Source organism: Anabas testudineus, chromosome 8 (genome assembly GCF_900324465.2).
Source record: "Anabas testudineus chromosome 8, fAnaTes1.2, whole genome shotgun sequence".
Classification (NCBI taxonomy): domain Eukaryota; kingdom Metazoa; phylum Chordata; class Actinopteri; order Anabantiformes; family Anabantidae; genus Anabas; species Anabas testudineus.
The window spans coordinates 8,657,941-8,684,866 of NC_046617.1; the positions used below are offsets into that span (position 1 = coordinate 8,657,941).

Below are 26,926 nucleotides of genomic sequence, written 5' to 3' on the forward strand. Positions count from 1 at the left end.
GCAGGTGTAGCCGGCTGTGTTTAATAGTCAGCATGAGAGGGACTGTAATCCACCCACCACTTACTTTGCGTTTTTGTAAACATAAATGCTTTTTTCTAAATGTATGGAGCGTGATTAGCGTGTCTTCTTGTTTTATGTGTGGCATCTTGTCATCTGTTTGGACAGACCATTCATTCTTAATGCATTTAGGAACAACATGGTAAACTTTGTTGGGTTTATATGACTAAAGACCCCCTCTCAGTTAAGATATAAAAGGGTACAGTCTACAGTGTGAAAGATCTTTGGGGCTTCAATATGCAAAAGCCTGCTCTTGTAGTGTATACCTACTGCCACCTGCTGTTCTATTGAGGACAGCCTTAAAGGGTCAGTTCAATTAAATCACATACAATCTCATTTATTCCTCAACTGGTATCTTGCAGTGCATATCACCTGAAATTGATTTTCCAGGTTTTTACTGTGAAATGTGAAACTCAAACCCACGACAACAGAGATTTAAAGGGTTTTGTGTTTCACTGTCTTTAGCACGGAGATTTTGAAACAGCAACATGTCCGTCCTATAACTGAACCCTGATAAATTACTTAATGGATATAGATTTCATGTGATGACATCTTGTCATGTAATTGCAGTACTTTTTTTTTTTACATTTAAGTTTTTAGTAATTTTAAATAGAGAAAAAGAAAAAGAAAGAGGATATGTCCTGTTTCAGGGTTACAAGATCAAATGTGGTTGGAAGACATGGTGTAAGAAATAAGTAGTTTTAATTTTTGCTGCTTGAAACAGTCATTTCATTGATTTACACATCATCCAAACTAATTTTTAATATACTGTGAATAGAGGACGCAATCATTATAATTTAACACTTAAATATGCACATGTTGATATATTTAGTATTTGAGATCTGTCTCCTAAGAAGCAGGACCTGTGGAGCCAACACACTAAACTGGATGAGTTAAAAGCTCTGTGCGCAGCCTGTAGCATCTCTAAAGGAAATTAAAACGTTTCAAACAGTTTAACAACACCACAAGAGGTGCTACAGGTTGATTCCCTCTGAATCATGTCACATGCTGCTCATTCTTGCGCAGTCACTGCTGTTTTCCACATGGTCTGACTTTGATTACCACGTGTGTCCAGAAGGAGGCGCTGTCGGTCTTCAGGGGACAAAACATGACCTGTCCTGGCACGTGGTGCAGCATCCTTCATCCATCTCATTCACAAAACCAAAACCTCCTGCGTGGGACACATGCGAGGACTATCAGTTCAATGCAAGGCGATGACCCACCCAGTTACCTCTGACTATGTAATTGGATGGACTGAATTTATTGGATCCCCATTAAGAAGTTTTGTTGGCTCTACATCAAGAAGCAAAATGTGCCAACAGTGATGGAGAAAATGAGTCAGTGAATGATATGAGATAAACAACTGCTGCTGTTAACAAATAAATATTAAGGAAATTAGCAATTTAAATACACAATATTTACTCAGAAACATCAAGATTTCTACATCTGAAGTTTCACTCTGAAAATAAAAAGGAGAAATTAATTTGAAATGAGCTTCCTTCCATTATATTTCTAAATATCAGCACCTCCTGCTGAGCAATTCATCACAACGTTCATGCTGCAGAATGGATTATTTATTTATTTTGACTCACAATCTTGTAAGCCCTGTAAAAAAAAAAAAAAAAGGGTTTATTAAAAGTATCGTCAGTTTTATTGAATCACTCAAATGTCTGTCAGCTGAAGAGTTATCTGAAAAAGAAATCTACCCAGTAGATGCACCCTGTATACAAACGCTCCCATCACCCAGGGTTTTCTTGGTATAAGCTGAAGGAGGCACTTTAATGTAAGGATGCTGGAGGAAGTTTGACACCATTCATACTTAAAACCCAAACTGGAATCATCCATAGCGAGATGAAAATTGATGGCGTCGCCTCTTAAATTCACATGGACAGATGAGCTGAGATGTGAGAAGAAACAGCAGCAGCATTATCTCCTCGACTATAGGGACATATTCTACTGTTATCATTAGGCTATAAATAGACTAATATTGAAATACAAGGCAAATACCAAACCGGTGAGGTTACTGTAGACTATGTAGACCCACAGACTCTTTATTTCCAATAAGCGGAGTCTATTATGCCACATTGAGTGATGTGTCTCAGACATGACTATTAGGAAGGCGTGGCCAGTAATCAAAGTGCCGGAGTTTCTAGGGAGGGCTGTGTGCGCCCTGCCCCTGGTTTCAGTAGCCGATCTGTCGCTCACAGTGTGGAGGCGCTACCTGAAGGCTGCGCGTCTGACAGGAGGAGCTGGATAAGGCGCACCGGCCAGGTCTATGTGTTTGCTCCTCTTTTCCTTTCAGCCTTGATTCTGCTGAGTCTGAGTCGGATGCTGGATGCAACCCATCGCCGCGTCAGCCACACACACTCTGACCGATGAACCATGGACAGTCTAGGCAGCCGCTGTAAGATTGTGGTGGTCGGTGACGCGCAGTGTGGGAAAACTGCTCTCCTTCACGTTTTTGCCAAGGACTGTTATCCAGAGGTATGTCTGGAGCGTGTCTGAAAAATGAAAAGTCAGAACTTAGTGTTTTTATCTCTGTAGACACAGGGACGAGTTTGGGAGTGAGTGAGGGGCACAGTCATTGCTGAGCAACTTCATCACCTGTTCAGCACGTTACATCCACCTGTCTGATGAGACAGAACAAGAACTGGTGGAGAGGGAACTGTGATCAATGCCTGCAAAATTAACTTGACTTATATTGTATCTGCAGTGGTGCTCATAAAACTTTAAGGCGTTGCCTCATATGCTACAATATATTTCTAAATAACCCCAAAAGGAATTAACGTCTCTGGCTTTGCTGAGAAATCCTTTTCATCATTTCAAATTTAATATTCCCATTAGTCTGCTCCTCTGAAGCCTGTGGTTGTGTAAACACAGGCTTGTCTTGTTCCTCTTAATTGGATAACTAAAATAAATCCCTCATTTTCAGAACTACGTGCCCACTGTGTTCGAAAACTACACTGCCAGTTTCGAGATAGACAAGCACCGGATCGAGCTGAATATGTGGGACACGTCAGGTAAGACAATTTCATGTCTCTGTCTGCACCATCTCTTAAAGGATGACATCAAATCAATTCATTCCCAGCCCTGCCACCGTGTCTGTCCCTGGCTGCGACCGTGGGAGGACTGCCTCCAACTCCCCTCTCCTAACTTTTCCAGCAGTCATCTCTTTGAATAAATTGCTTTGACCTAGCAAGCTTGGGTTAGATATATTTATTTTTTTGCTTTTTCTTGTATTTTTTATCTTATGGCATCGGCTCTTTGTGATTGAAACCTTGGTGCCAGCCATGTTTCTCTGCTCCCTGTGTTTGCATTCTGTCATCTGCCGTCCACTGTGTGTGGCTGACTCTTCCCATGCTCTGGTCAGGATCAGGCTACTGAGGGTGGGAGAAAGGAGTCAGGCCGTTGATAATAGAGACAGGATGTGCCCGAGGGGACCAGTAACTGCCCTAACTGCTTAAACAATTTTTTTTTCCAACAAAGACTAATGGACTGTACTGCTTTAGTGACTTATCTGTTGATATAAGCCCAGATGTCTGCTGATGTGAACATTCCTTATTTGCCACATGTTCAGATTTGAACTCTGATGTGACGTTAGGAATTTTACTTAGACATAGTTCATGTAAGTTTCCAGAGATTACACAGCTGCTCACCACTCCTTGCTGTACCTTCCCGAACCGTGAAAGAAATGTATTCGTTTCAGATTTATCCATGACGTTTTTAACTGAGCATTTCGACAACTTACAGTATTGTAAATGTTGTTTCAGGGGCTTTCCCACCCTGACTAAAATTCCCAAAGCATTAAAATGTCAGGTTTAAAAATGCTCTCATGCTATGAGCAACTGCTGATGTCAGGGTAAAAACAGCATTGTTCTGCAGCTAGGACTCCGTGTCAGCACTGTACCATCAAAAGGAGAATATCATCCATATCCGATTGTAAAAAAAAAGACTTTACGTTTGATTGTGCATCAGTGTGTAAACGTGCATCTTGATGTGGAAGTAGTTTTGGCTTCCAGGCTGTCAAGTAACATCAGTAAGACCCCTGCATAGAAAGCCTTTCTCTACTTTTATCCCATTCTTGTCAGTGAGGATGGATTTACTGCCTTCAGCTACCCTGACATCTGCATCTCATCACAAGACTCTCAGGCCACAGGCTCCCGCCAGCTACAGTATCTGACTGGTGACATGGATCCAGTCCGAGGACTGAACTATCCCAGGGGAACTTCTTCTTTTATCATAAACATTCCCAAACCTAATACTATCTTCCGGGACAGATGATAGGGGGTATTTCTGTGTTATTTTGTCAGACAGTGAAAGAATGTTGCTTTTTCTGGGACCTCATGTCGACCCATAGAGTAAATCTGCTCGAGCCTGTCAGTCAGGGGTCGAGGTCCTCTGGGGCTCAGGGGTCACAGCAGAGTTTCTTATCACTTGACTGTAACAGGCTAATGATGTAGTGGGAATGTTGTGCTTCTGTCCATCTTTAAATGTCTAAATAACCTTTGGCTGTGTTCGTTTTAATCTTCAACCAGGAGCCGCCCACCCCACCACAAACATGACGTCACCCAACCCACAGGGCAAATGTGTGTGTGTGTGTGTGTGTGCTTCTGTGTGTGTGTGGTGTGCCATTATTCACTGATTCACAGCAAACACAGATGTTCATATTTTTTCTCAACAAGAAAAATAATTGGCTCACGCTTAGATGAAAAAGGCTTTCATCTGAGGAAAATAGCATGTCCCCTATCGTTCCTCTTTTAGAATCAGATTTTTTTTTTATTGCTTCATCCATCTCCGCTTTCAGCTCCCGTTTTCTAGCTGTGCTTTTTTTTTTTGTTTTTCTAGCACCACCGGTTCTGAGGGCTCGGTCACACCATCGTTAATAATAACAGAAATTTCCGACTGAAATCAATTTATTTCAGTGGAATCGCTGTGATCTGTGGATTTGCTCAGCTGGAGGTGAAGTAAATCTGTGACATCCTTTATCATACATGTAAAACCTAATGAACTTTGACCTGTGGGCCATTTCAAACTGTCTTGAATGTGCTGACCTTTGAGAGAACAAAGAACTGGAGAACCCACTAATAGTCATTGTGGGAGCTTTACTTTCTTTTCATTTTCCTTTAAAAGTAACCACAACTAACGATAAGCCTCGGCGTGACCTACAAGTAAGTCACCGAGCCTCCAGTTCTTGTTATTTTGGAAGGACATGCAAATAGGAGGTTTCACTGTGACACTTGTCGTCTCGTGGCACAGCTACAATCCACCGAACAATTGAAGTTAGACGTGACATTTATGAGTCAGCCCTCCTGCTCTCCCCCAGATGTAGAGATTAATTCCTCACCAAAAAGTTTTCAGTCTCTTCATAGAAAATATTGTCTGGTATTTAATTGCTGTTGAAGCCTGCCTGCTGTGGCTCTGTTCTCAAAGAATTATTGATTGCTATTGAAGCGGGGGATATTTAACTAGATTGAGTCTCTCCAGGTTCAAATAACTCCGGCATGGTTAGATGTGTATTTCCATTAGAAATGCTTCCAGTGTTCATTGTTGCTGCATGAAAGTTGAGCATCGATTAGTTTGGTCTCATTAATTCCAGTTCTTCCAAGGTCTGGTCCTTGCAGGAGGGGTAAGAACAAGGGTGAGGTGTTTATCTAATTGAGGTCACTACTGATTTACGCACTGGCGTAAATCTGTATGTTTGCCCATGCGTGTGTGTGTTTGCGCTGCACTCCCTAAATGAATGAGTATTTTAAGAAGTATTAAACAGAAACAGGGAGGTCTTGTGCCTTCTGGGAACCAGAGGGCAACTTTGAGCATTGCTTTGTATTCTGCCCTGCGTTCAGCCCAGACCATCTGGAGAATTAAGTCAATTACAAAGTGATTGAATGGAATTCAAATGAGAAAAACCACTGTATGAATCTGTTCTACACAAGTGAGCATGATGTAGTCTGTTTCAGCATTACATGTATCGGGGTCTTAATTGCCCAGTTCTTAAGTGGCCAAAATGTCAATGTGGTTTTGTCATAACTTGTCCAAAGACCATTAGAGATTACTATCAGCACCCATGAGACCCATTGGTAGTCAGCCAGACTGGGTTTTGAACCGAGCCTGAGGCATTAAGGCACTCTACTTCTCTACCCAATATGGCAAGGATGCCTCCTAACCTTGGTCTCAGACTTATACCCCACTAAAGTGTGTGTGCTGTTTCCTACGAGTCATGAGAGACCAGGTTTCCCCAGTTTCTACAGCAGCAGAAACGTCTCCTTTCTTCTCCACTGCCTCTCTAATGCCTGACCTGATTCTCCCAAGTAAACTAACTCTTATGCTCTTCATGCTAGAGTATGTTTCAAGTGGCAAGCCACAGGAATCTTGTTTTTGTTTCTTCCTGTACTAACATCTTTGCACTAATCCCTCATGCTGTGGTGTTTTTGCACTGAGATCACTTGTCATTTATGCGACACTCCCATCACTCCTATCCTGAGAAGTTCTGTGGATAGACTTCGAGTTTCTGTTGAGTTTCTTTGATCAGCGACGCTGGCTATCACTTCCCACTCTAACCACCAAGCTCTTTTTCTATTTATTCCCAAACAAAGTGCGGGTTCTGCTGGTGGGAACATGAAACGCATCACTTGCTGCGCAGTAGAGGATTTTTCTTGCAATAAACCCGTCTGACACTGGGTGGTCACAACAACAAATATGAAAGCTTTCATGAATTGGCTGCAGTTTGAAGCACTATTGTGCTGCACAGTTAGTGTTAGACAGCAGACAAATATTTGTTTGTAATGTCACAGTTTAGTACTCTAACAGATTTTTAAATAAAATTAGCACTCGCAAGAAATGCAAATCCCTCTTTTCGACCGAGTCTCCCCCTGTTACAGATGACTTTACTGTTTATTTGTGATTGGTTGCTCATGAAAAAGCCGTCATTTGTTTTCACAGTCAGAGGTGTGATTTGTGTTTGACTTGAGAGACGATAACAAGACATTGCAAATATGTAACACCATTACCCGTGCCAGCGCTCGCTCTGATTCAAAGTCTGGCTGTTTCCCTCCTCTCATACAGACTTTCCAACATTCCTGGTCTCTTTCTGCTCTTCAAACTCCACATTCCCAGCCCACTGGACCAGTAGGGCATCCAGGGGCCTGTAAAAACATGCTGAGTCCAGGGGGTTCTCTGTCCCTCAACACTTCCTGCTTGATTAATCTTTAATAGAGAATGACTGAACTACAACTAAAACAGAGAGTAGGTATTAAATCAACAGATCCGACTCTGCCCTCCACCCTATGGCTCGCTGAAGGTGGGAGATGCTCGCTAAGTGCTATCAGGCCTGAGTATGAGCCGAGCACTCTGATCAAAGGAGATAACATTATCTGGTTTTGGCTCTCGCAGTTGGTCTGTTTAGCCTGTCTGAATCACTGCTGTAATGTTAGACCTAGTGTTAAATGATTCAAACCAACATTGTTCTTTTGTTTCACCTCCCCTTGAACAATTTCCAATTTGGGAATGAGATACTGTTTAGGTGGTTGCAACCCACTGGAGAGGCAGCTGCACATTTAACCACAGACTGTAAACATACCTTTTTGTTTATTTTTTTGTCAGCATCCTGAAGGGAGGATGACGACACCCTTTCAACTGATGTTCACATGCCTGAATGTATGTGCTAAGCTGAAACCACTCAATGTTGTTGCTACTTTTTGCCTAACCAGCCCAGGGCAATAACTGCCTAAACGAAACCTGTTTTGATGATGCATAGCAGACTGGTAAGTTCCTGCCTGCACTCGGGGAGAATGTCTGCATGACAGTTTCAGGTAATAATAAGTAAACAAAAGATTTGAGTGCAAGGCTGGTGAAATACTATACCTTAAAATACCAATTTGTAAGTCATCGTTAAAACAAACACTTTGAAAAGCCTTCTCATTACCCACTAGTTCTGTAAGTAGCCTCGTGATTCTTATTTTATTTATTATCTTGGATTAATTCCTCAGAACCCAAACACTACACACTATATTTATGTGGTGAATAGGATGAACATTACACCTGCTAATATTGGCATCTATATTGTATGTATTAGCATGAAAACATTAGCATTTATCTCAAAGCTCAGATATGCCTGAGCCTGTGAGAGCTACAAGCATGGATGTAGACTCTTATTTTTTCTAAATGCATGAAGAAGCATGCCAGATAGAACAATTTATACTGTGTTTGTGACGCCACTATCTACATTTAATGGAAGTTTCTCCTTTAAATTTTCTGGTTGAAGTGTGTGCACAAGAACAGCTGAGCAGTGACTACATTTTGGAATAACTTGAATGCCATCTTAGATTTTTGCAAGTGTGGGAAATACCCTGGTGATCTTGTATCCAATCACCAGTTACTAGAATGCCTGTGAGGGTATTTCTAGACAGAGGAGGGCTATGTTTTGTCATCTGGGGCATTATGACTTCCAGCCCCCTCCATCCACAAAAGTCCCTCCATGATTCTCATTCCCCTTGCGTGAGTGTGCATCCTCTCTGACCTAAAAATCCCTCGGATCGCAGTCATTGGTTAGACCTACAGAGCCACTTTACATAATAGATGTGGTGAAGTGGATGAGCAGTCTTTATGTGTCATCATATTGTAAATGATCATGATCATGTTCCAATTCCAAATAAGAAAAAAGGCAAATGTAGTGAACATTTCATTAAAATTAATTTAACGGCCACTGCTTTACTTTAATAGCTTCAGAGCCTTCAATGTCCAGGTATTAAACAATAACTAAAATATATTTTACAGCTCACTAAACATTGTCACACATGAATGCAAATACAGTAACAAAAAATGGCGCTTACAGAATTATAGATGCATAAATTATTATTTGGACATACAAGAACATATTTCCTCTGTGTTCTGGGCATTACCGTCTTTGTCTTTTTCTCTTTGCAAATAGCTCCAAACTTTATGAATAAAGATGATCTCATGCACAGTGCTGCACTTCATTGCACCCTGCCTCTCTAGATGGGGTTGAGGACATGAGGTAGTCCTGGCTGCTGGGCTGGATGTCTTGGTTCTCGAGCAGGCAAGCAGCTGTGCTCTGTCCCTGGAGCTCAGCACTACGTGACTATTACACAGAAGGTCAACGAGCTGAAGAGGAAATGTCTGCCCATAAGATGCTCTAGTTATAAGAGATGATGAAGTAACAAGTAGTGCAGGAGAGCATAACGCAACTTGTGGAGGTGGATAGTCACCCTTATTCGTTGAGGATGCTGTTTATGTATCCTCCCCTCTCTATGTGCATCTGTGATAGCCCGTTGATCGGGCACTGCTGAAGCACTGTTTTGAGGTCACCAGCAGTCAGGGGCCATGTTAAGCAGGCGGTGGGAAGAGGTGCTGTGTGAAAGCCAGCCGGCAGCACTGACAAGAACACGTAGTCTGTAATTACCACAGTGTCTACTCTCCTCTGTGACACAGTGAAACCCACGCTCACACCGATGTCTGTACACATACAGACAAGTGCAACCTGCCACCTGCACCTCACGGGCATGTAACTGCTGTTCTGTCAACTTTTAGGTGGATACTAAACATCCTGAGCAGCCCACACGTCCTTCTGCCCATAAACAACAAGCACTTCTGGGAGGCCTCAGAGGATAATGCTCCTCACTCCTGATCACTCATGTGTGGAGCCTGTAAATGTGATAAATATGACCCTGGATACAGAGATGATAGGAGAGCCACCACAAATTCCTTCTCCACATTTCAGCCTTAATGTACAGTCATCTTAACTCTGAGGGCCTGGCAAAAGTGTATAATTTGCTAAAATAGCATGTCCTTCGCAGTGCAGGGCTGAACACTGCTGATAGACCGCATATGGCTTTTACTTAGTTCCTGTGGCATTAGGAATAATCAAAGTGTTAAATTATTAGGCTCTGAAAATTCACTGAACAGAATTAAAAGCAGACTTTAGCTACGTTGTAAAGAAAAGGACTTAAGGCTTTGATGAACTCACATTTGCTCAGATTAAACCGCTTGTCTTAAGACTTACCACACTGTGCTGCTAAGAGAGGAGAATTTAGCTATTATAATGACTAACACCAAAGAAAAGGATAAAATGAAGACTTGATGTGTTGGCAATCATAAAAGACATTATAGTTTGTGAATAAAATAATTTTAACAACAACATCGTTGCCATTATCTTATGATCAACTCCTTATTTTCTTCCTGTATTTACCTTTTAAACCATACCTGTGATTTGCTCTTACCAAGATAACACATTATGAAATACAGAGATATAACACAGAACAATTAATAAAGAACAGTAACCAACATTTTACACACAACAGAGGAAGTTAGAGTGCATGGCACCAGTTTATAATGGGTATTTTGTGATAGTACATAAAGAAAGAATGCATTTAAGAAATTTGTTAGACCTCAAGAATATAAACAAGGAACACTGAATTGTTGTTAATGTGTGTGATTGAGCTAGTTAGTGTGTAGGAATTACAACACTTCTGACCCTGTAACCCCTCCCATTGTTTCTCAGCTGACCAGAGGCATAATGGGGCAAATAAGGGTTGCTCGGGTGGGGGGCAAAGAGACTGGGGGCTTGAGGGGTGGAACCAAATAACAGCATGGGAGGCACGGGGGAGGGATGCCCTGAGAGCATGTTATAAGAGCAGCAAGTGTTCACTAGGTTCAAAACTGGGAAAGGGGACAGAAGGAGCAGACAGAAGGATAAGGGTACATCTGTGCTTTTCCCAGCCCCACACGCTACACCCCACCCTCCGAGGCTTTGTGTTGTGAGTGAGGTTAGTCAGTGGCACCCTTGAGACCTGACCCACTCTGCTCCGTGGGGAGATAGATGAAACATGCGCCAACTGTGTCACACTTTTAAACCACTGCAGCACTCATGTTCATGCAAAACACTAATCTGCATACACATATGTGCTTTTGTCTATTGTGTTAGTAGATGGAGGAAGCGCGCTTTAATTGTGCAACATTTGTCTCCATTGACCTGTTGAAACAAGATCTATGGCGTGGTGCTAGGGAATCCATTTTCACAGAAGAAGGAAGTTATTAATCCTTAATGGAGTTACCTCAAGGGCACATGGACGTCAAGTCACCACAGACACAAAGTTCTCTGACTTGAACTTTTAAGCTTTTTCACACATAATGAACAGCAGGCTAAATTAATAAATTATGTATTTCCTGTTCAAGTGCTCAGACAGATCTGACTCGGTCATTTTAAAGTGATATTCTACTCATTACACACATTAATATTTATTTTCACCAAATATTGTATGTTTTATTAACATCATTTAGTGAAGAGACTCACTTACATAATTTAAAATTATAAATAATTTTACATTTACAGTACACACTTACTCTAAATATTAAATGAATACATACACAACCGTGATTTCTAGTTCAAGACAGTGTTGTGTGTGAACCTTCTTCTTTCAGGAGTGACTGTAACTTAAAGTGAGACATCAACCCCAGTGCTGTTCACACATTTTCAGACTAATCCACCGTGACTCTAAACAAGGCATCGTTCCCCATTCAGCAGCAGTGGTGAATGCCTCAGTCATCTGGGCAGACAAGAAACCCGCCCAGAGAATTGTGACTCTCTCTGTGTCCTCTCCTGGTCCACTCGCTCTGCTGACTGTAACAGAACCCGATGCAGGGCCAGCTTTGATCACCCTACTTCAAACAGCCACACTGACTGGTTCTGATGCTCCCAAAGCTAGATGTAATTGCTCAGTAAGGGCAGACGAGGACCCAGAAACACAACTTGAAGACAAATAGATGAAAGGGCAGCTCAAGTTTACTTCATGTTACAGTTCCACGCTCTCACACTCAGACTGGGGCAGCGTCACTTCCCGGGTTTACTCACCTGTTTGTTTGGTTTTCAGGTCTCTGCCCCAGCTTGTTCATAGGTGTTCATAGGTAATTTTTTGTTTGTAGCCTCCTCATGTTTCCACACTTGGGTTTCATTGTTTGTTGGTTTGTTATACTTGAAGTACAAATACTGTGCAATCAGAGGTCAGAAGCAGGCAAACAAACAAAGGAGGGCAAACCTGTCCTAAAGGGTTAAGCATGAGATCAGAATCCAGAATACAGATGGCAGAATCAGAGGGACAGGAAGAGACTGTATAGTGGATGCATAATAGACAATCTGGTAAGTGAAAGTGGCTGGTATACATATATTAAGGCAAGTGAATGGTCAGAGAGAGTCAGATAAGATAGGTGGGAACACTGGGGTAACAGCAGGGCAAGGGACGAAAGCCGGATCTGTCACAGCAGGAGGGTTAGAGTGGCTCAAAGACATGACATGATAATGATTAAGATCAGGCTGAAACTGTGATACTAGCGCTCAGTCCCTCAGCCCACCCTCCCCCATGGGAGCAAAACCCTCTCAACATCCGTCTGAAACCCATCTGAGTGTAAAGGTATACAGGGAAAGAGACGTCTTTCACCTCCATCCTTCATCCCCCATCTGCACCTCTCTCACACACACTCGACAGATCCCATCATTTATGGATGAATTTATTTATAAACAAGATCCGATGTGCTCTCTTTCTCGTTGCTGCTGCTTTTGTGGAAAGTGAAATTGCACTTGAAGTTGTGCCATGTCTCCCTGGCAGCCTCCCTGAGGGGTTGCAGAGTGGGCCAAGGGATAGATAGCACCATGATAGGGATGTGTTTGGATGGTTATGCTCTGGATGAAGTGGAGTCGGTGAAGCAGAGGATGTCCTTTTCCACTCACAAGTTTTTCTTTCATATGTCTGTCTGAATATTCCCACTCCTACTTTCAAATCAGACAGTCAGCGGTGGTCAGGGTAGCTGCAGTCAGTGTTATTACAAGTTTTAATGAAAATCCTCGAGCGGGAGAAGACATTTCAAAAGAAGAACGTAGGAGATTGAAAAATGTGTAGCAGTGGAAATAAAGTATGTGATCTCAGCTGTTTTACAGGTGAAAGGAATATAAAGAGATGGATTTGAATACTATGTGAGTGTGTGAGAGAGGTGAGGTGATGGTAAGTCTTTGAGGGCTGAGAGCTTTTCAGAGCAGAATTCATCGTAGCTTTGCAATCACCACTACTTGGTCAAAGAATTAGCATGACTATCGCCATATGTAGGTAGCAATCTTCTCACAATTCAATGGCAATTGTTCAAAGATTGTTAAAAATGGTCTTGTGAAACACATACTCACCGCAGCTTGATGTTTTGTAGTTATTGGCAGATAGAGGCTCTCTTAATAAACTGCCAGCATACTGGAGTTTAGCCAAACAACTTCAAACCACCTGTTTTAAACTTTGGTGAACTGAAAATTTAACGGAGTAGCTATGTAAACAATTTGAAAATACATTTCTTTTGTGCCACTTGGTGGTGGGGGCTGTGGAAGAGTTGCATGTAAAACATTAAGCAGGATTACATATGAACATAATCTGCCAGATCCACAGCAGTGATTTCACACTTCACATCATGTTGTAACAAGAGTACAGGCAGATCCTTATGCTGGTAGAGTATTTTGATAATGCAACAATCACTTGGAAAGTGACTCCAGGCTAAACAGGGTGCTTAGTTTTACTTACAGAATCCCGATATTACCTGTATCCATTGACTTTCAGTTTATTTGTGGTATATCTCTCTTTTTGTCAACAGGGTTGGAGAGATAGAGCTCTAAAGAAATGTGCCCAATCTGATTTGTTATAAGGACCAAAACTGGATATCCCAACTAGCATCCTTTCTAATAAAATATACCACTCCCCAAAGTGAGAATCATTTTTTATATGTTCAGTTTGAGCAACCAGACAAAAACAAATAAAGCAAATAAAGGGAGACTGTGTTGGGCATATTGGAACCAGTTGGGGTTTGAACGGCAAAAGAGGTTGTGCAAAGAACAAATAATCCTCAAGTCAGCGTCTGGAGTTCTTTCACCAGCGCTTGTCTGCTCTTTTTAACTGTGTTGTTTGGTTGATATTGTCCAAACAACATGCTTCTGCTGGTGTTTCGATGAGACTCAGCGGTTCTGGTGCGAGAGGCACAGAGGTTGAAACTCTGAAACAGATAAAAACTGATTTTGTGTGTGCTCCCTCTACGCAGCCAGCAGTTGTTCACAGCTACTCGACTTCCTCACACAAACACGCACCAGGTGTTATAACATCTAAACAGATGAACATTCCCTAGGAATTAAGAGCGTCACCTCCGATGTAGACTGTCACAGCAAATCTGAAGTCATTTGGGGTTTGACAGGGGGAGAGAGAGAGAGAGCAAAGAGAGAGAATTAGAGTTTGGCAGGACAAGTGAGCAACAAAAGACGCCTTTAAAGACCACGCACAGTGATCTTTAAAGGCAGCGTGAACCGAAGCTTTAGAGAGATAGAGATCAAACAACAACAGAAAAAACACATAGCTGTTTCTGCAGTGGAATGAGAGCATATTTATGTGTGTGTGATTATTAAAACGTGGCTGGGGGTGAGGAGAAACTGAAAGCGGACGCACTACTCCATCTCCATAACCCTGGGGCGAGCAGGAGGCAGACAGTAAGGCCGTGTTCAGACAGACTTTCATTCTCCTTGCAAAAAACACAGCACTTCTTATTCATCTGAATGGGGAGGTGCGCTGGAGTTGGGGTGGGTGGTTACACAAACACAAAATCTATTCTTCCAACTGGACTTTCTGGATTGTCTTTAATGTCTCACTGGTAGATACTAACCCCGAGACGTCTGTGTCAAGATGTGCCCGAAGCTGCTCTGTTCTCTACTTGTGCTGTCAGTGCTGAGGCCAGTTTCGCTTTTCAACCTGCAATTGGACGACAGACAGAAGCATTAACTCCTCTGCACCAGGGCTCAGAGCAGATCCGTGGAAGGTGCCTGACGCCCTTCAAAGGCTGCAATCCCCCTGGTGGGAATGTGTAGGGACTTTGATCAATATCCCCTGCGTGAATGCAGCAGACATGGAAGGTTAATGGCCATTTAACCCAGTGTCACCTCCACTGTCCCGGCTGTGTGCTAATGCCTTTGAAAACTTGAAACAGTCATCTCTATTACGGATCAATTGCTTTGTCTGTGTGTGTGTAAACTGTACTGTATGTGTTTGTATGGTACAGTATACACAGTTGTATAGCCTATATGTCAGATAGAATGAGCAACTAAATCTGTAAAGCCCAGTCTAGAGTGCCGTCCAGCTTAAGTTGATTATAACAGGATTTCAATGGTTGCTTCTCTGAGTTAATTTTTCACTTGTGGCTTCACTGCCTCCCATAGACCATGGCAGATAGTCTTTTTTCTTTTACATATTGCACCAGAATCTGGCCATCATTTTATGTGAGGGTGTAAAAATTGTAAAATTGTTGTAATTGCAATATTACCTTCCAGGTTGACATCTTATATAGATCTTACATCACTGATGATCATTGTGGACCTATACAAAGGAATTAATGTGAAGGAGTTTGCTCAAAAAGATATGATATAGGATGTGGCTTGGGAAGCACATCTTTGTGTTATCAGTTATGTCTTCTGTCTGTGTGATTCTTCACTTTCATTTTAGGAAAATAAATATAGTATATCTCTGTTGTGTCCCATATGTCAGGATTATATATTGTTGTTTGAGATGCTCTGATGGCAGATAGCATTATTTGCTCATGTTTACAAATATGCTGCATCAAAAAGAACAAGTGAATATTGTTGTATGGTTTCCCCACCTTAAATGAAACACTATGAGTAGCCACTGTAATAAACTACAAAGGTCCCTATATTTAAAGGACCATACCAGTGTTTTTGATTTGCATAGCTTACTTAGGCTGCCTAAGTAAATGTCTCTCATAAACAATTAACTACTATTTTTTTATTGCATTAAGAACAATATAATGAAGGCAGTTGTTGAGTATTTTGTTTGCAGAGTCAAAAACTATGCTTTAAAATATAACAGGGTTTATTATAATGTAGCATGAACCATACAGCCAGAGCTATTTGAATGTAACAAGCACAGGGCACAAATGATAAACCCTTGCAAGGTCTGTGAGGTTATACACAAATGTGTGTGTTTGTGTGTGCATGCATGTGTGAATGTGAGCGGAGGATTATGAGCCAGAGGCTGGAAGCTGGAGTTTTTAACTTTGCTTTTAAGTTAATCTTTATTAGCAAATTTGATGAGATCCAACGTTGAAGTGTGGATGTGTGCAGCATGTTGGTAGAAAAACACAAAGACGTTATTCAAAATCTGTCTGAAGTGAAACAAGTTAAAACCAAAACTGAATCAAAATGCAATCTACTAAACCACGAGTATTATTACACCAGACACAGGTGTTGGCTTTACTTGTTCGAACTTGCAAGCAATCAAATGGCTATTTGTCCATGATTTCACCAAATAGCTTTGAGCAGTTTCAGTGGCTGGTGGAGTGCACGGTCCTGTGTGTCCTAGTTAGTGGGTTAGGTTGGGCTTTGTGTCTCCGGTGGGCCCAAAGTATACAGGAAATCAAGATAGTCATTGCTGTTTGGAAATGGAAGAAGACTGATCACCATCTGTTTCTAACTGGTTAAAACTATCTAACTAACTAATCTACATACCTGACAGGCTTACGCTACACTCCCTTAACTGTCCACGTGATAGGTCTTGTTATGACAAGAAATATGTGATAGGTAGTTCATACTTTTGTTACAGGCACATTTTAACAACAGCAAAACACTTATACAATGTGTTTAAACATTTTTTAAATGTCCTTGCTGAATATGTGGAACTCTAGTTCACTCACCTTTCAAACACATTTCAACACTTGTGAGTTTTAGTACAACATTTCACCCATGGGAAAAAGATCAGTGGCAGCATGGCGGCAGACTGGATTGAATGCTGGAGTTGGTAGTGTAAAATAAAATTGTGTGCACATTCACATAATAAAACACACGCTGCCCTGTACAGCAGAGTAGTCTACTGGGTCAAGGTAAGTCCACCTTGTTTCCAAGGGTGTCTATGCAGCAATCTCTATTTATCTCTGCTTGACTAGAACCATGATTGAAGGGAAGTTCAGTTCACAACACAGGCTGGACCTTGAGCAATGAAATGTCTGCTCAATCTCTTAAATGTTGGAGTGCCTACCCCTTTTTTCTTTCCTCTTAGTTACTTCTAATCGTCAGTGTACCGGAGTCATTAGCCTCCACGATCCCCTCACTCTCCTGGTCTTTTCCTCTTTACTTCTTTTCAGGGCTTCACAATGAAGCCCGCCATGTTGCTACGATACCCGGCCAAACTAAGTTGAAATGTTTTGCTTCGCTTTGAAGGTGTATTTCAAGAGGAAAACAGCTGCAGGAGGAAAAACGAGGCAGTGTATGCGGAGCTGAATGTGCTTTGTTTCTAAGGTTGCAGCGAACTTAATCACAATAACTGTTTTCGTTTATTTGGTGATTTGGTTCCATGTACCCCGTCTTTGTCTGCGTATGGGGGTTTTCCACAGTGTCTGTACAGCCTAATGAGGCTGTTAGTTGCTGTTGACTCCCTGCAATATGTGCATGAACACAAAAGGGAGCCTTGAGGCAAAGATTATTCTTTCCCCCTTCACTCATAATGGTTTGCTTTTTAGCTGTGTATGCAATGAGCATGCAACATACAGAGAAAGAGAGAAAGTCCTGCTGCGATGTTACAGATTAATGCCGTGAAGACTGGAGGGCTTCGTTAGACGCTGATGCACACTCAGTTTCACAGGTTGCCTGATGAATCGTCTTCTGTTCTAGTTGTTGTTTTATGTATTAAGCTCATTTTTTGTCCTTTCTAAATGGATGGTTTCAGAGAGGTTGGTTTGAATGAGCAGATAGAGAGCTGTCATGTTACAGACAGATTGTCCCAACGGGGGAATTGATGTGTCAGGGGGCAGGAAGCACAAATGAAGTCATACCACAAACCCTCAAGCCTTATTTCTGTACATTAGCGCTCCACTAAGTAGTCCGGCTCACTATCCTCTGGGATATTTCTGGCCTTTGATGAAGCTCAACTGATGGCTGGCGACGAACGCTTTCCTCCCAAATCTGTCACCCTTGCTCAGCGGAGCCTCCTGCATGGGCGCTCCAGCACGGCTACGCGCTAAATAGCCCCGTGGAAATAAAAGGGAGGAATCCACTTTCCAGCGTGAGAGATTGCCAGTGCTAAATCAGGCAAATGCTAATGCTGGAGGAGGTTTTGTGAGGGGTGTTTTATGCATGTCCTTGGCACGGTGTGGCAGGGTCCCGCTCCTTGCTAGGCGTGATGGGTTTTAGTGGTTCCTGCCAGGCTGTGCTGTGCTCCCCTCCCTCGCCCCCCCCTGCCCCATCCATCTCATCCTGCCTCTGTCTGAAATTCAATTGACCTTTTGTTCCACCTCACAGTCAGTGGGCACAGGCCAGCTCTACCAATCGGCCAAGCCAGAGCTCTCATACCTCTTTATTTGATCAGTCCTGCCGCGTCCAGTGCTTTCATTACCTACCCAAACACTCGCTGCATGTCTACACCTCCACCTCCACCTCCACTCCTCCTCAGCTACATCCTTTTTTTTTTTATATCTGCTCATGTCTCTTCGCTGTTAGGAGGCTTGAGTTCATTTCAGGCAGCGGAGGTGATATACAGTATTTTACAATTGGAAGAAAACTATTTTACCCCCATCCATGCCTCCTCCTCGTGCTCTCGATCGTTATGGTGATTGGCTTTTATTTGTGCCTGCTCTGCTCATTTTAAACACAGCACTTCTCCTCCTCTCCCTCAGAGGACTTTTTTCTGACTTTGCAAAAGTGCTGAGCTAGCCTCGCTGTCGCTCAGGGCAGAAGAGCTCTGAATTTGCTGTGCTGTGGCAGAGGCCTGTTGTGACCGTGACCTGCCAATCATTTTGATCTTTCGGATTGATAAATTGATCCCAACGAACTCATTTCAGCAACTAATTACATCTTAAGTCAAACAAGCACCACTAGCTCAGCCTTCCTTCATCTGACATCTCTCGCTCTCTTTATGTGGATTCTACTTTAATTCCCCAGTCAGTTCTCTTATCATCACATACTTCTGCACCTTGCCCTCACTTCAGCGTCAAAGTCTTTTATGTCCCCTCCCACATGCTCTTTTCTTCTTCAGCTCTAACCTCAGTACACGTCTGCTGCACTCTGATACATACTAAAGAACAACTTCAGCAGCTACAGCACCTCATGTGTGACCACTACCAATCAGAGCTTGCTGTCATACAATGTGTGCTTTGCTGGACTTGGCATCTATGTGATTGGACTTTTTAGGAAATGTGAGTGCATGTGTGTGTGTGTGTGTGTGTGTGTGTGTGTGTGTGTGTGTGTGTGTGTCAGTTCTGCTCTTTCAGCAGTGCAGTACAAAACAGTTGCAATCTTATGTTAATAAGATGAGAGGGGCATGAATTCCAAATAATCTCCAGTAGAGTACAGGCTAAAATTAGTGATTTAATTTGATTTCAGTGTATATTTTTAAATATGGTAAAACAAGATTTGTATCATAGAATAAGCAAAACTGCCTTTAGGCATTTTGTATAGGTTAAAGGCTTTTTAAGCACTAAAGTGCATAAAGGTGCACATGTGCCAATGTCAGCTATTCTGAAAATGTATAATCATTTAAAAAAAAAAAGCCAGCCTGAAGAGGCCTCTAATGTGCATTACCTATAGGCTTTAAAATGCAAAAGGTTTTGGTTTTTGGTGATTTGGAATAGGTCTCTCCTAACTGAATGAAGAAGTTAAGTTAACACAGATGATCAGTGATGTATTTATGCACCCTTAGTAAGGGCACAGTAGGCTACAGTACATATTTCTGCTAACTGCAGACGGTGGTGTTTCCAATTGGCAGGATTATACCTCAATAAAAGGAGAAATGTCTGCAAGCAATTCATGTTTTAAAAGTTTTACTAAGTTTTACAGGGTAGAGCAGGCATCTAGGATATTTTAGTGAAAAACTGCGTTGTTCTCAGTGGGGCGGTAGCAGGTCACCATAGGACAGGGAGGTGAATGACAGAGGCTATGGGCCACGTGCAGCTATTGTTAAAGTCTCAGTCACCATTAACAAAGTGAACATAGGAATGCTACAACGGGCCGTAGCACCATTGTGCAGACTCCACTAACCCTGCCGGACAAGGGCATGTAGCACTTTGACAGGTTGTCTGCCTATTGTGTCAGGTCTGGTATGAAGCACAATACCAGCAAGTGCAAAGTTAATCTATCATTATCATAGTCAGTTTGTATGACCTTAAAGGATTCAATTCCATATTAATGTAAATTTATAGCATTTCTACGTTTAAATGTGTCACCAAACCACTTTTTTATGGCACGAAATTAAATCAACCAGCGTACTGTTGGTATCAAAATGTAAGAGTTCAGGTGCATGCCAGCTCCCAGAGGAGGCAGGATGGAGGATGCCCACAGCCACATTACTCAGAGGCCTCAGAAATTTTTACAAGCCTCTTAATGAGATCTGTAAGGGAGCAAGAGCTGTGTAACCGAGTGGCTTGTGAAAGTACAGAGGCACCACTGTGCCTTCAAATTTGATCAAGGTACAGAAATGAGAAGCAAAAGTGGGGATAAGCATGTGAGTGTCTGTGAATTTCATGCAGTCAGAAAAAAGATGTAAAAATTTAAAACAAGGACCACTTGCAAGAAAGACAGGAAGAGGGATGAGTCGAGAGAATTAAGGGGCTCAACCTTTAGTTTGGCCTTTGTGCTGACATTCACTGATGTTCCAAGATGATTATGGATTGTGTGCACAAGTCCTCCGGTCCTCAGCCCCCTATAATTCACTTTGGAGTGTGTGTGTGTGTGTGTGTGTGTGTGTGTGTGTGTGTTAGCTACTCTGAGTAACCTCTTGACATTCCTTGTGAAGCACTGTGATAAAGGGAGGCCACTGATGTGTGGAAGCCCCAAAAGACAAAGATACTCAAATATGTGCACACAACTGTTAAGATCAAGACTCATTTGCATCTGCAGAGTGCAAGCACAAGCGTTCAAACAGCAAGTGTATGTGACATGCCCCGCTTTAATGGGCTATTCATGTATGAGCGACCTTTATATTACCTTCCAGCATGTTTTTAATTGACAGGATAAGCCATATGTCAGGGATGGAGATCCTCATGGGGTCAATCAAGTTAAAAACAGGTACACACAGGAGATTCTCAGGAATGACCTTATTCCATATGTTATTTTGTGTCCACAGGTTCCTCGTATTACGACAACGTGAGGCCACTGGCATATCCTGATTCAGATGCGGTTCTCATCTGTTTCGACATCAGCCGCCCAGAGACTCTGGACAGTGTCATAAAGAAGGTCAGTGTTTTTTATTTAATCTCGTCCTCCCGACACTTTGGATCAGCATTTAATATTTGCCGTGAGACTGGGGAACCAACCGGAAAAAATCCACTTTTTCCTGATCAGCATCTTGTATCCACACAGATTTCTGTGCCAGCAGCTTGCATTTTCATGGCTCAACAATAGAGCAAATCAGCACAGAGGTCAGAGCCTCTGATTCTTTATCTCATCAAAATGTCCATGGATACTTGACCCTCGTCCCTCTGAGGAACAGAAGGTCAGAGTGAAGAATAAGAGAAGAGGCATTGTTGCCAGGTGGGGTTCGAGAGGAATATCAGATACGCAAATTAGCGATGCGGTATCAAAGAGCTGTTGCTGAGCCCGTTCAGGAGAACTAGAAATTGCCTCTAAAATTTCAATCTGTGTTTTATGCAGAACAGCTGGCCAGACTGTGGCAGTTCACATGTATGAGGTGGCCTATTAAGATGTTGAAATACTGGGTGGCGGCTAATGTGTGGTACTGGTGGGGCAGGATTATGGTCGTGGATGTGTTTTTACTGATGGGAGCCTGTGTGCCACACGTATTTTGAAATACCTATTGTAGACTGAATGTAGAGACACCCAAGTTAATAGGCTTGTTTATGTGGATGTGCCTTTTAGTGGTCTCCCATCTTGAAGCCACGTGTGAGTGTTTGCCTTTGAACTGTGCTCCCTGTGGGTCAAAGAAAGTTCCCACGGCTGTCCTATTGACATGTTTAGTGGTCTGACGGGAACTGCTATATGCCCCTGTAGACTTTGTGGATCTAACCCGAGACACCTTTTTTTTTAACCCACAAATATCTCACAAGCCTCATTGCACTCTGTCAACAAGGGAGAGCTGTGCTAACGTCAGGCTTTTGGTTTTCCCATGAATCTCTTGGCAGGGTCTTTTCATGACCCCAAACCCCTGCTGTCGCTCTGGTAATTTCTGAAATGCGGGACCACATGGAAAACCTGCTGCACAATCACCATCCCAAATTAGACTGTAGAGAAAAACAGGTCACCAAAGGTACTGGTTGACAGCTGGAGAAGGAGAGAGGGTAAAACAATCTGAGCTTTGTATGGATGTTACCGGCAGAATAGGGATGGGCTTGAAAGGTCAAAGGTTGTGTTCAACGTGAAAGATGAATGGCTACTGCCATTCTGCACATGGCATGTGGAATATTTCAGGGCTGTCGGCTGCTGTCATATTGTGCTGCGTTGGCTCAGCGGAGTCTCAGAAGTGACATTTAATCTCAGGGTGATTTTAGAAAGTAGTGCTCAACCTTTTCTATACAGAACCTGAAATAGATTTGTTGACAGAGGCTGCATGAGGAAAGTGCAATACACTTCAGGTACTACAGAAACTTGAACTAAGCCGGCATGAATAAATTCATGTTTTCATAGGGTTTATTTCACAGCTGGACATTGAAAAATGAATGATGAAAGATGTGTCTTTATAAATTATTAGTAGTATTTGATTATCTGTGTTGATTTTCAGTTCTTTATAAAGTAAAAATGACAAACATTAGGTTAGGTAGCACTACAGAAAGATATTTTTTGTTTAGTGAGTCTTGATTGTTTTTTAAATAGGTACGTTAAAGAAAAAACAACAGACTGAGACTCAGTCTGTAAAATGACAGTAAAATAGTGAAAAACAAAATGTCAAATTGCTTGACTTTTCCCAATCAACAATAAAAAACAACTATATATTCTGTTTACAACAGTAAAGCAACAAACACAAAATGATGTGTTTAAAAAAGTCAAGCCATAGATTTCTTAGCTACTTCAGACTATAAAAGGATTAACTTGGAACCCAGATGAAGCTGCCAGATGCTGAGCCAGGTCCTTGCTGAACTTCTTCTGGTCTCTCAGAAAGAAGAAAGTTTTGAGAAACTTGAGATCAGATTTTGACAGGTCTTCTACTTCAACCTATGTGCTTGAGCCTCTCCATATTTCTCTACAGAGCTGGCATCTGAAATATAAAATATGGAGAGGCTACAGAAGTAGAGCCTACAGAAGTTGTTTTTGTAATTGTGTGCATATGTCCTATAATTTCAAGTTGTTATAATAAAAACAGTCAAAGAAATAAATGCATATATGGTCATAATAGAATACTGGATACAAACTGTTTTAATTTCACTTTCACGCTTTAAATATCTTTTTCACAGGACAGAATTCATTTCCCTAAATCTCACTATAACATGTGCTGTATTCCTATATTTCTCTGTTGGTTCTTCAGTGGCAAGGAGAGACACAGGAGTTTTGTCCCAATGCCAAAGTGGTGCTGGTGGGCTGCAAACTAGACATGAGGACAGATGTCAACACCCTGCGGGAACTGTCCAAGCAGCGGCTCATCCCTGTCACCCATGAGCAGGTGAGATCCGGCCCATGATGGATATCTGAGGAGAAGGAAGTAACTACAGAATGACTTGAAAGGTTGAAAGGTGCTGAAGGAAGGAACAAACATTTGGAAAGGGACGCAGAAAATAAATTAGAAAGCAATTCAGCAACAATATGTTGGGGTTTTTTTTCCATCTTGGATCAGCAGTGGTGTTGCCTCTCTGGTGACATCCCACAGGAAGGCGGTGTGAGGACACAATCAGCCCCCACATTATAAGAGCTGTGTGAAACCCCCGTGGGACATGTTGCTGGGGTTGGCGTTTTGACCGAAATTTGCTGACAAGCGATGTAAGGTTTCTTATAAGCGAGGGCCTTGGAGGAGGCATGGGTGGTTAGAGGAGTTTATGTCTAGGGACACATTTTTTCCCTTGAAATGAAATATTCATGCAGATTTAGGGATTTTCAAACTGCAGGGTGAATAGAAAATGGACATTGATAAATGAGTGAGCCCTTTTATCGCATGCTGCCATGACCTCTAAGCCAGGGGAATGGGGAGAAAAGGGAGGGGATGATAAACTGTTCTGTAAATCTGTGAATTTTAATCAGCTTTCACTGTGTTCATTTTGTGCTTTCCCACGTTGGACATGCAAAAAGTGGAGTGACTCTTTTTTTTAACACCACACAAAAGCTCTTAAACAAAGGAGCCTCATTTTCTGCTGGTGTCGGGGAGCTAAATGCACAGAAAATCAACTACTGAGAAACAGAGAGCTCATGTAAATAAGATACATCAACAAAAGATGGAGTGGCAAACCACAGAGCTAAAGTAAAATGGCTTAGGGCTGTTTGTGGCCAGGCCTACATTAAGCTATTGTTTTGCTCCTTGTCGGGAACTATTTCGGTCTGGGGCAGCTACCGTTTGTGCCTCTAACGTGGCCAGAAAATGTGTGTCACGCAGCAGATGCCAAAGCTGTGCACAGTAAATTTTTTGGTGCTCTAATCCAATAGCCTGTGTTGTTATCCTGTTGTTGATCTTAAATTGAATTCCAACACAGCTGAAGAGCTGCCGGCGAAAAGTGACCTCTGGGTGAACTCCAGACGTTTCCTCGCTAATCTGCTTGAGATCCGATCGAGCGTTTCTGCTCGTCATGACAGTCTCTACCTTTGCCCCCGTCCCACCACTGCCACCACGCCTGAATTTAAATTGGTCATTCCGCTTAATGATGACTTCATTGCTTATTATATGAGGTTCAGTACAGAGCCATGATAAAAATCAAGCCTTGTCCGCTGGGGATGAAAAGCTGTCTCTCTCTCTCTTTGTTGGAGACTTAAATGTCATGGAAATGCTCTTCTGTCTGATCTGTTACAGTTTGTGCATGTGTTGATCCTGTGTGAATGTGGGTTTAAAGTCTGATCGTAAAACAAGAGCCGGGCCTGTACTGTACTGTAGTGAAGAGGCCAGGGGACTTTAAAATTAAATTTGTCTCTGATTTGATCTCGAGCAAACAATTTACAGCCTCAATTAACTGGGTATATTGTAACATTACTCAGGGGTAAGCTCTAGCGCCGGAGGAGTTCTGTCAGAGTTTTGTCTCTCTTCTCTAAATAACTGCATAGACCATGTCAACACTGGCACAGTGGGCTCCGTGCTGCACTGTTCCCGATCTGTTACCACAGACCAAGGAGTCAGAACATCTACATTATTCATGCCGTCGGTGGAGGAGCTTCATTTGTCTCCAGACATGTTTAGATCATTGACATTCAGTCTACGGTTTAGATCAACATCTTTGTCTCAGGACTGCTGCCACTTTCTGGGGTTATTTACTCCACCACTGTTGAAATGTAATGCCTGCTTACGCCAAGGTACAATGAAGGATATTGTAAAATGTCAGTTTCTTCATAGGAACCCTCACAGCAAGCACAACTAAAAGCCTGAGGAGAGAACAGACATTGTTATGTCACAGTCAGGATTTCTGTTAGAAAAAAGATGAATACAAAACCACTGAAATCCTTTAAACAGAGCAAAAGTGCATTGTGATGTCAAAGAGTTACAGCAGATGGTGTTTTTGTGGAACTGCTCATAAAATATAGCATCTAGTCCCCCCTGCAGATCTTCGGTACTTCTGTTTTGAAACAGTGCTGTATAAATAAAGTTTGCTTTCTAATCATCTCCTGCTCTGCCTGTCTTTGTGTTTCAGGGAAGCACGATAGCTCGACAGATGGGGGCGGTGGCCTATGTAGAGTGCACCTCCAAAGTTTCGGAAAACAGCGTTCGAGACGTGTTCCACATCACCACACTGGCATCAGTGCGGCGGACGCACAAGCCGCAGTTAAAACGCAGCAGTTCCCGCAGGGGCCTGAAGCGAGTTTCGCAGCTCCCCTTGCCTCCTCTTCCAGGAAGGACTGAGCAAATGGATCAGGCTCCGGCCATGAGGAAGGACCGGGCTAAGAGCTGTGTGCTCATGTAGAGACCTATATATATATATATATATATGTATATATATAAACAGAAATATATAACAGAAGAAGTCTATTTATTGCTTTATTGTTTTTTTCTCATATTTTCATTTTTTGCACTGAGGACAGAAACAGTGCGATGTGGAAACAAAATGCTTTGGATTTTTTCTTTTCTTTTTTTGCCTGCGTGCATATTTTCTAAAATGTTTACATAATTTGTGTTGTTCTGAAATATTGGCAAATTGGACTAACCCTCCGGATATGTGGAGACTGATAAAGTGGAAGTGTCGTCCATGTTGCCTGAGCATTAAGGAGGAATTCATTTCCTGAAACCGCCCTAATAAGAGGATGCTACAGCGGCAGGGTGATCACGAGGAGACTGAAGCGTGTGGGTGAGGAGAACCATGTTGGAGCAGAATGTCTGAGAATGAAACTTATTGTTTTTGGAGACAATTTGCAAGGCGTACATAAGGACAGATGCTTCTTGTTGCCACATTTGAGAGGAAACCTTGTATGTACAGTAATGCTGAAAGGAACTCCAGTGATTCAGTGAATGATGGCTCAAACCAAACATTTGAAGCTGGACATGAGACTTTGTAACACTGTCCAAAATATTGTGAAAAGTGTGTGTGAGCATTACTACCACAAGTGCATTTTAAGAAAAACAAGTCACAACATATCTGATTTTATTTTGTGCATTTGAACACAATTGTTTTCTCATCAACTCCAACTGTGTCAGTTTGATTCACTCCAGTTAACGCTGTTGTTGCTATTTTAAAGATGTCTCCTTGTGGAAAATAAAGTGGTAAAATGTTA

The 26,926-nt window shown here is 42.2% G+C and overlaps 1 protein-coding gene across 1 annotated transcript; it reads left to right on the forward strand.

Annotated features, from left to right (window-relative positions):
- Nucleotides 1-2,259: 2,259 nt before the first annotated feature.
- rnd2 (Rho family GTPase 2) lies at nucleotides 2,260-26,926 on the forward strand. The gene is made up of 5 exons (XM_026362387.1): nucleotides 2,260-2,541; nucleotides 2,990-3,077; nucleotides 21,204-21,313; nucleotides 23,556-23,690; nucleotides 25,852-26,926. Exons 1-5 carry the CDS (start codon nucleotides 2,440-2,442, stop codon nucleotides 26,119-26,121), a joined length of 705 nt encoding a protein of 234 aa, XP_026218172.1. The 5' UTR covers nucleotides 2,260-2,439; the 3' UTR covers nucleotides 26,122-26,926.

Excerpts from the sequence above, each read along its gene's own strand:
- rnd2 (XM_026362387.1), top strand. The coding sequence starts at position 2,440 with ATGGACAGTCTAGGCAGCCGCTGTAAGATTGTGGTGGTCGGTGACGCG. Across the intron at positions 3,078-21,203 it reads GAATATGTGGGACACGTCAG|GTTCCTCGTATTACGACAAC; the intron begins GTAAGACAATTT and ends TTGTGTCCACAG. Across the intron at positions 21,314-23,555 it reads TGGACAGTGTCATAAAGAAG|TGGCAAGGAGAGACACAGGA; the intron begins GTCAGTGTTTTT and ends TTGGTTCTTCAG.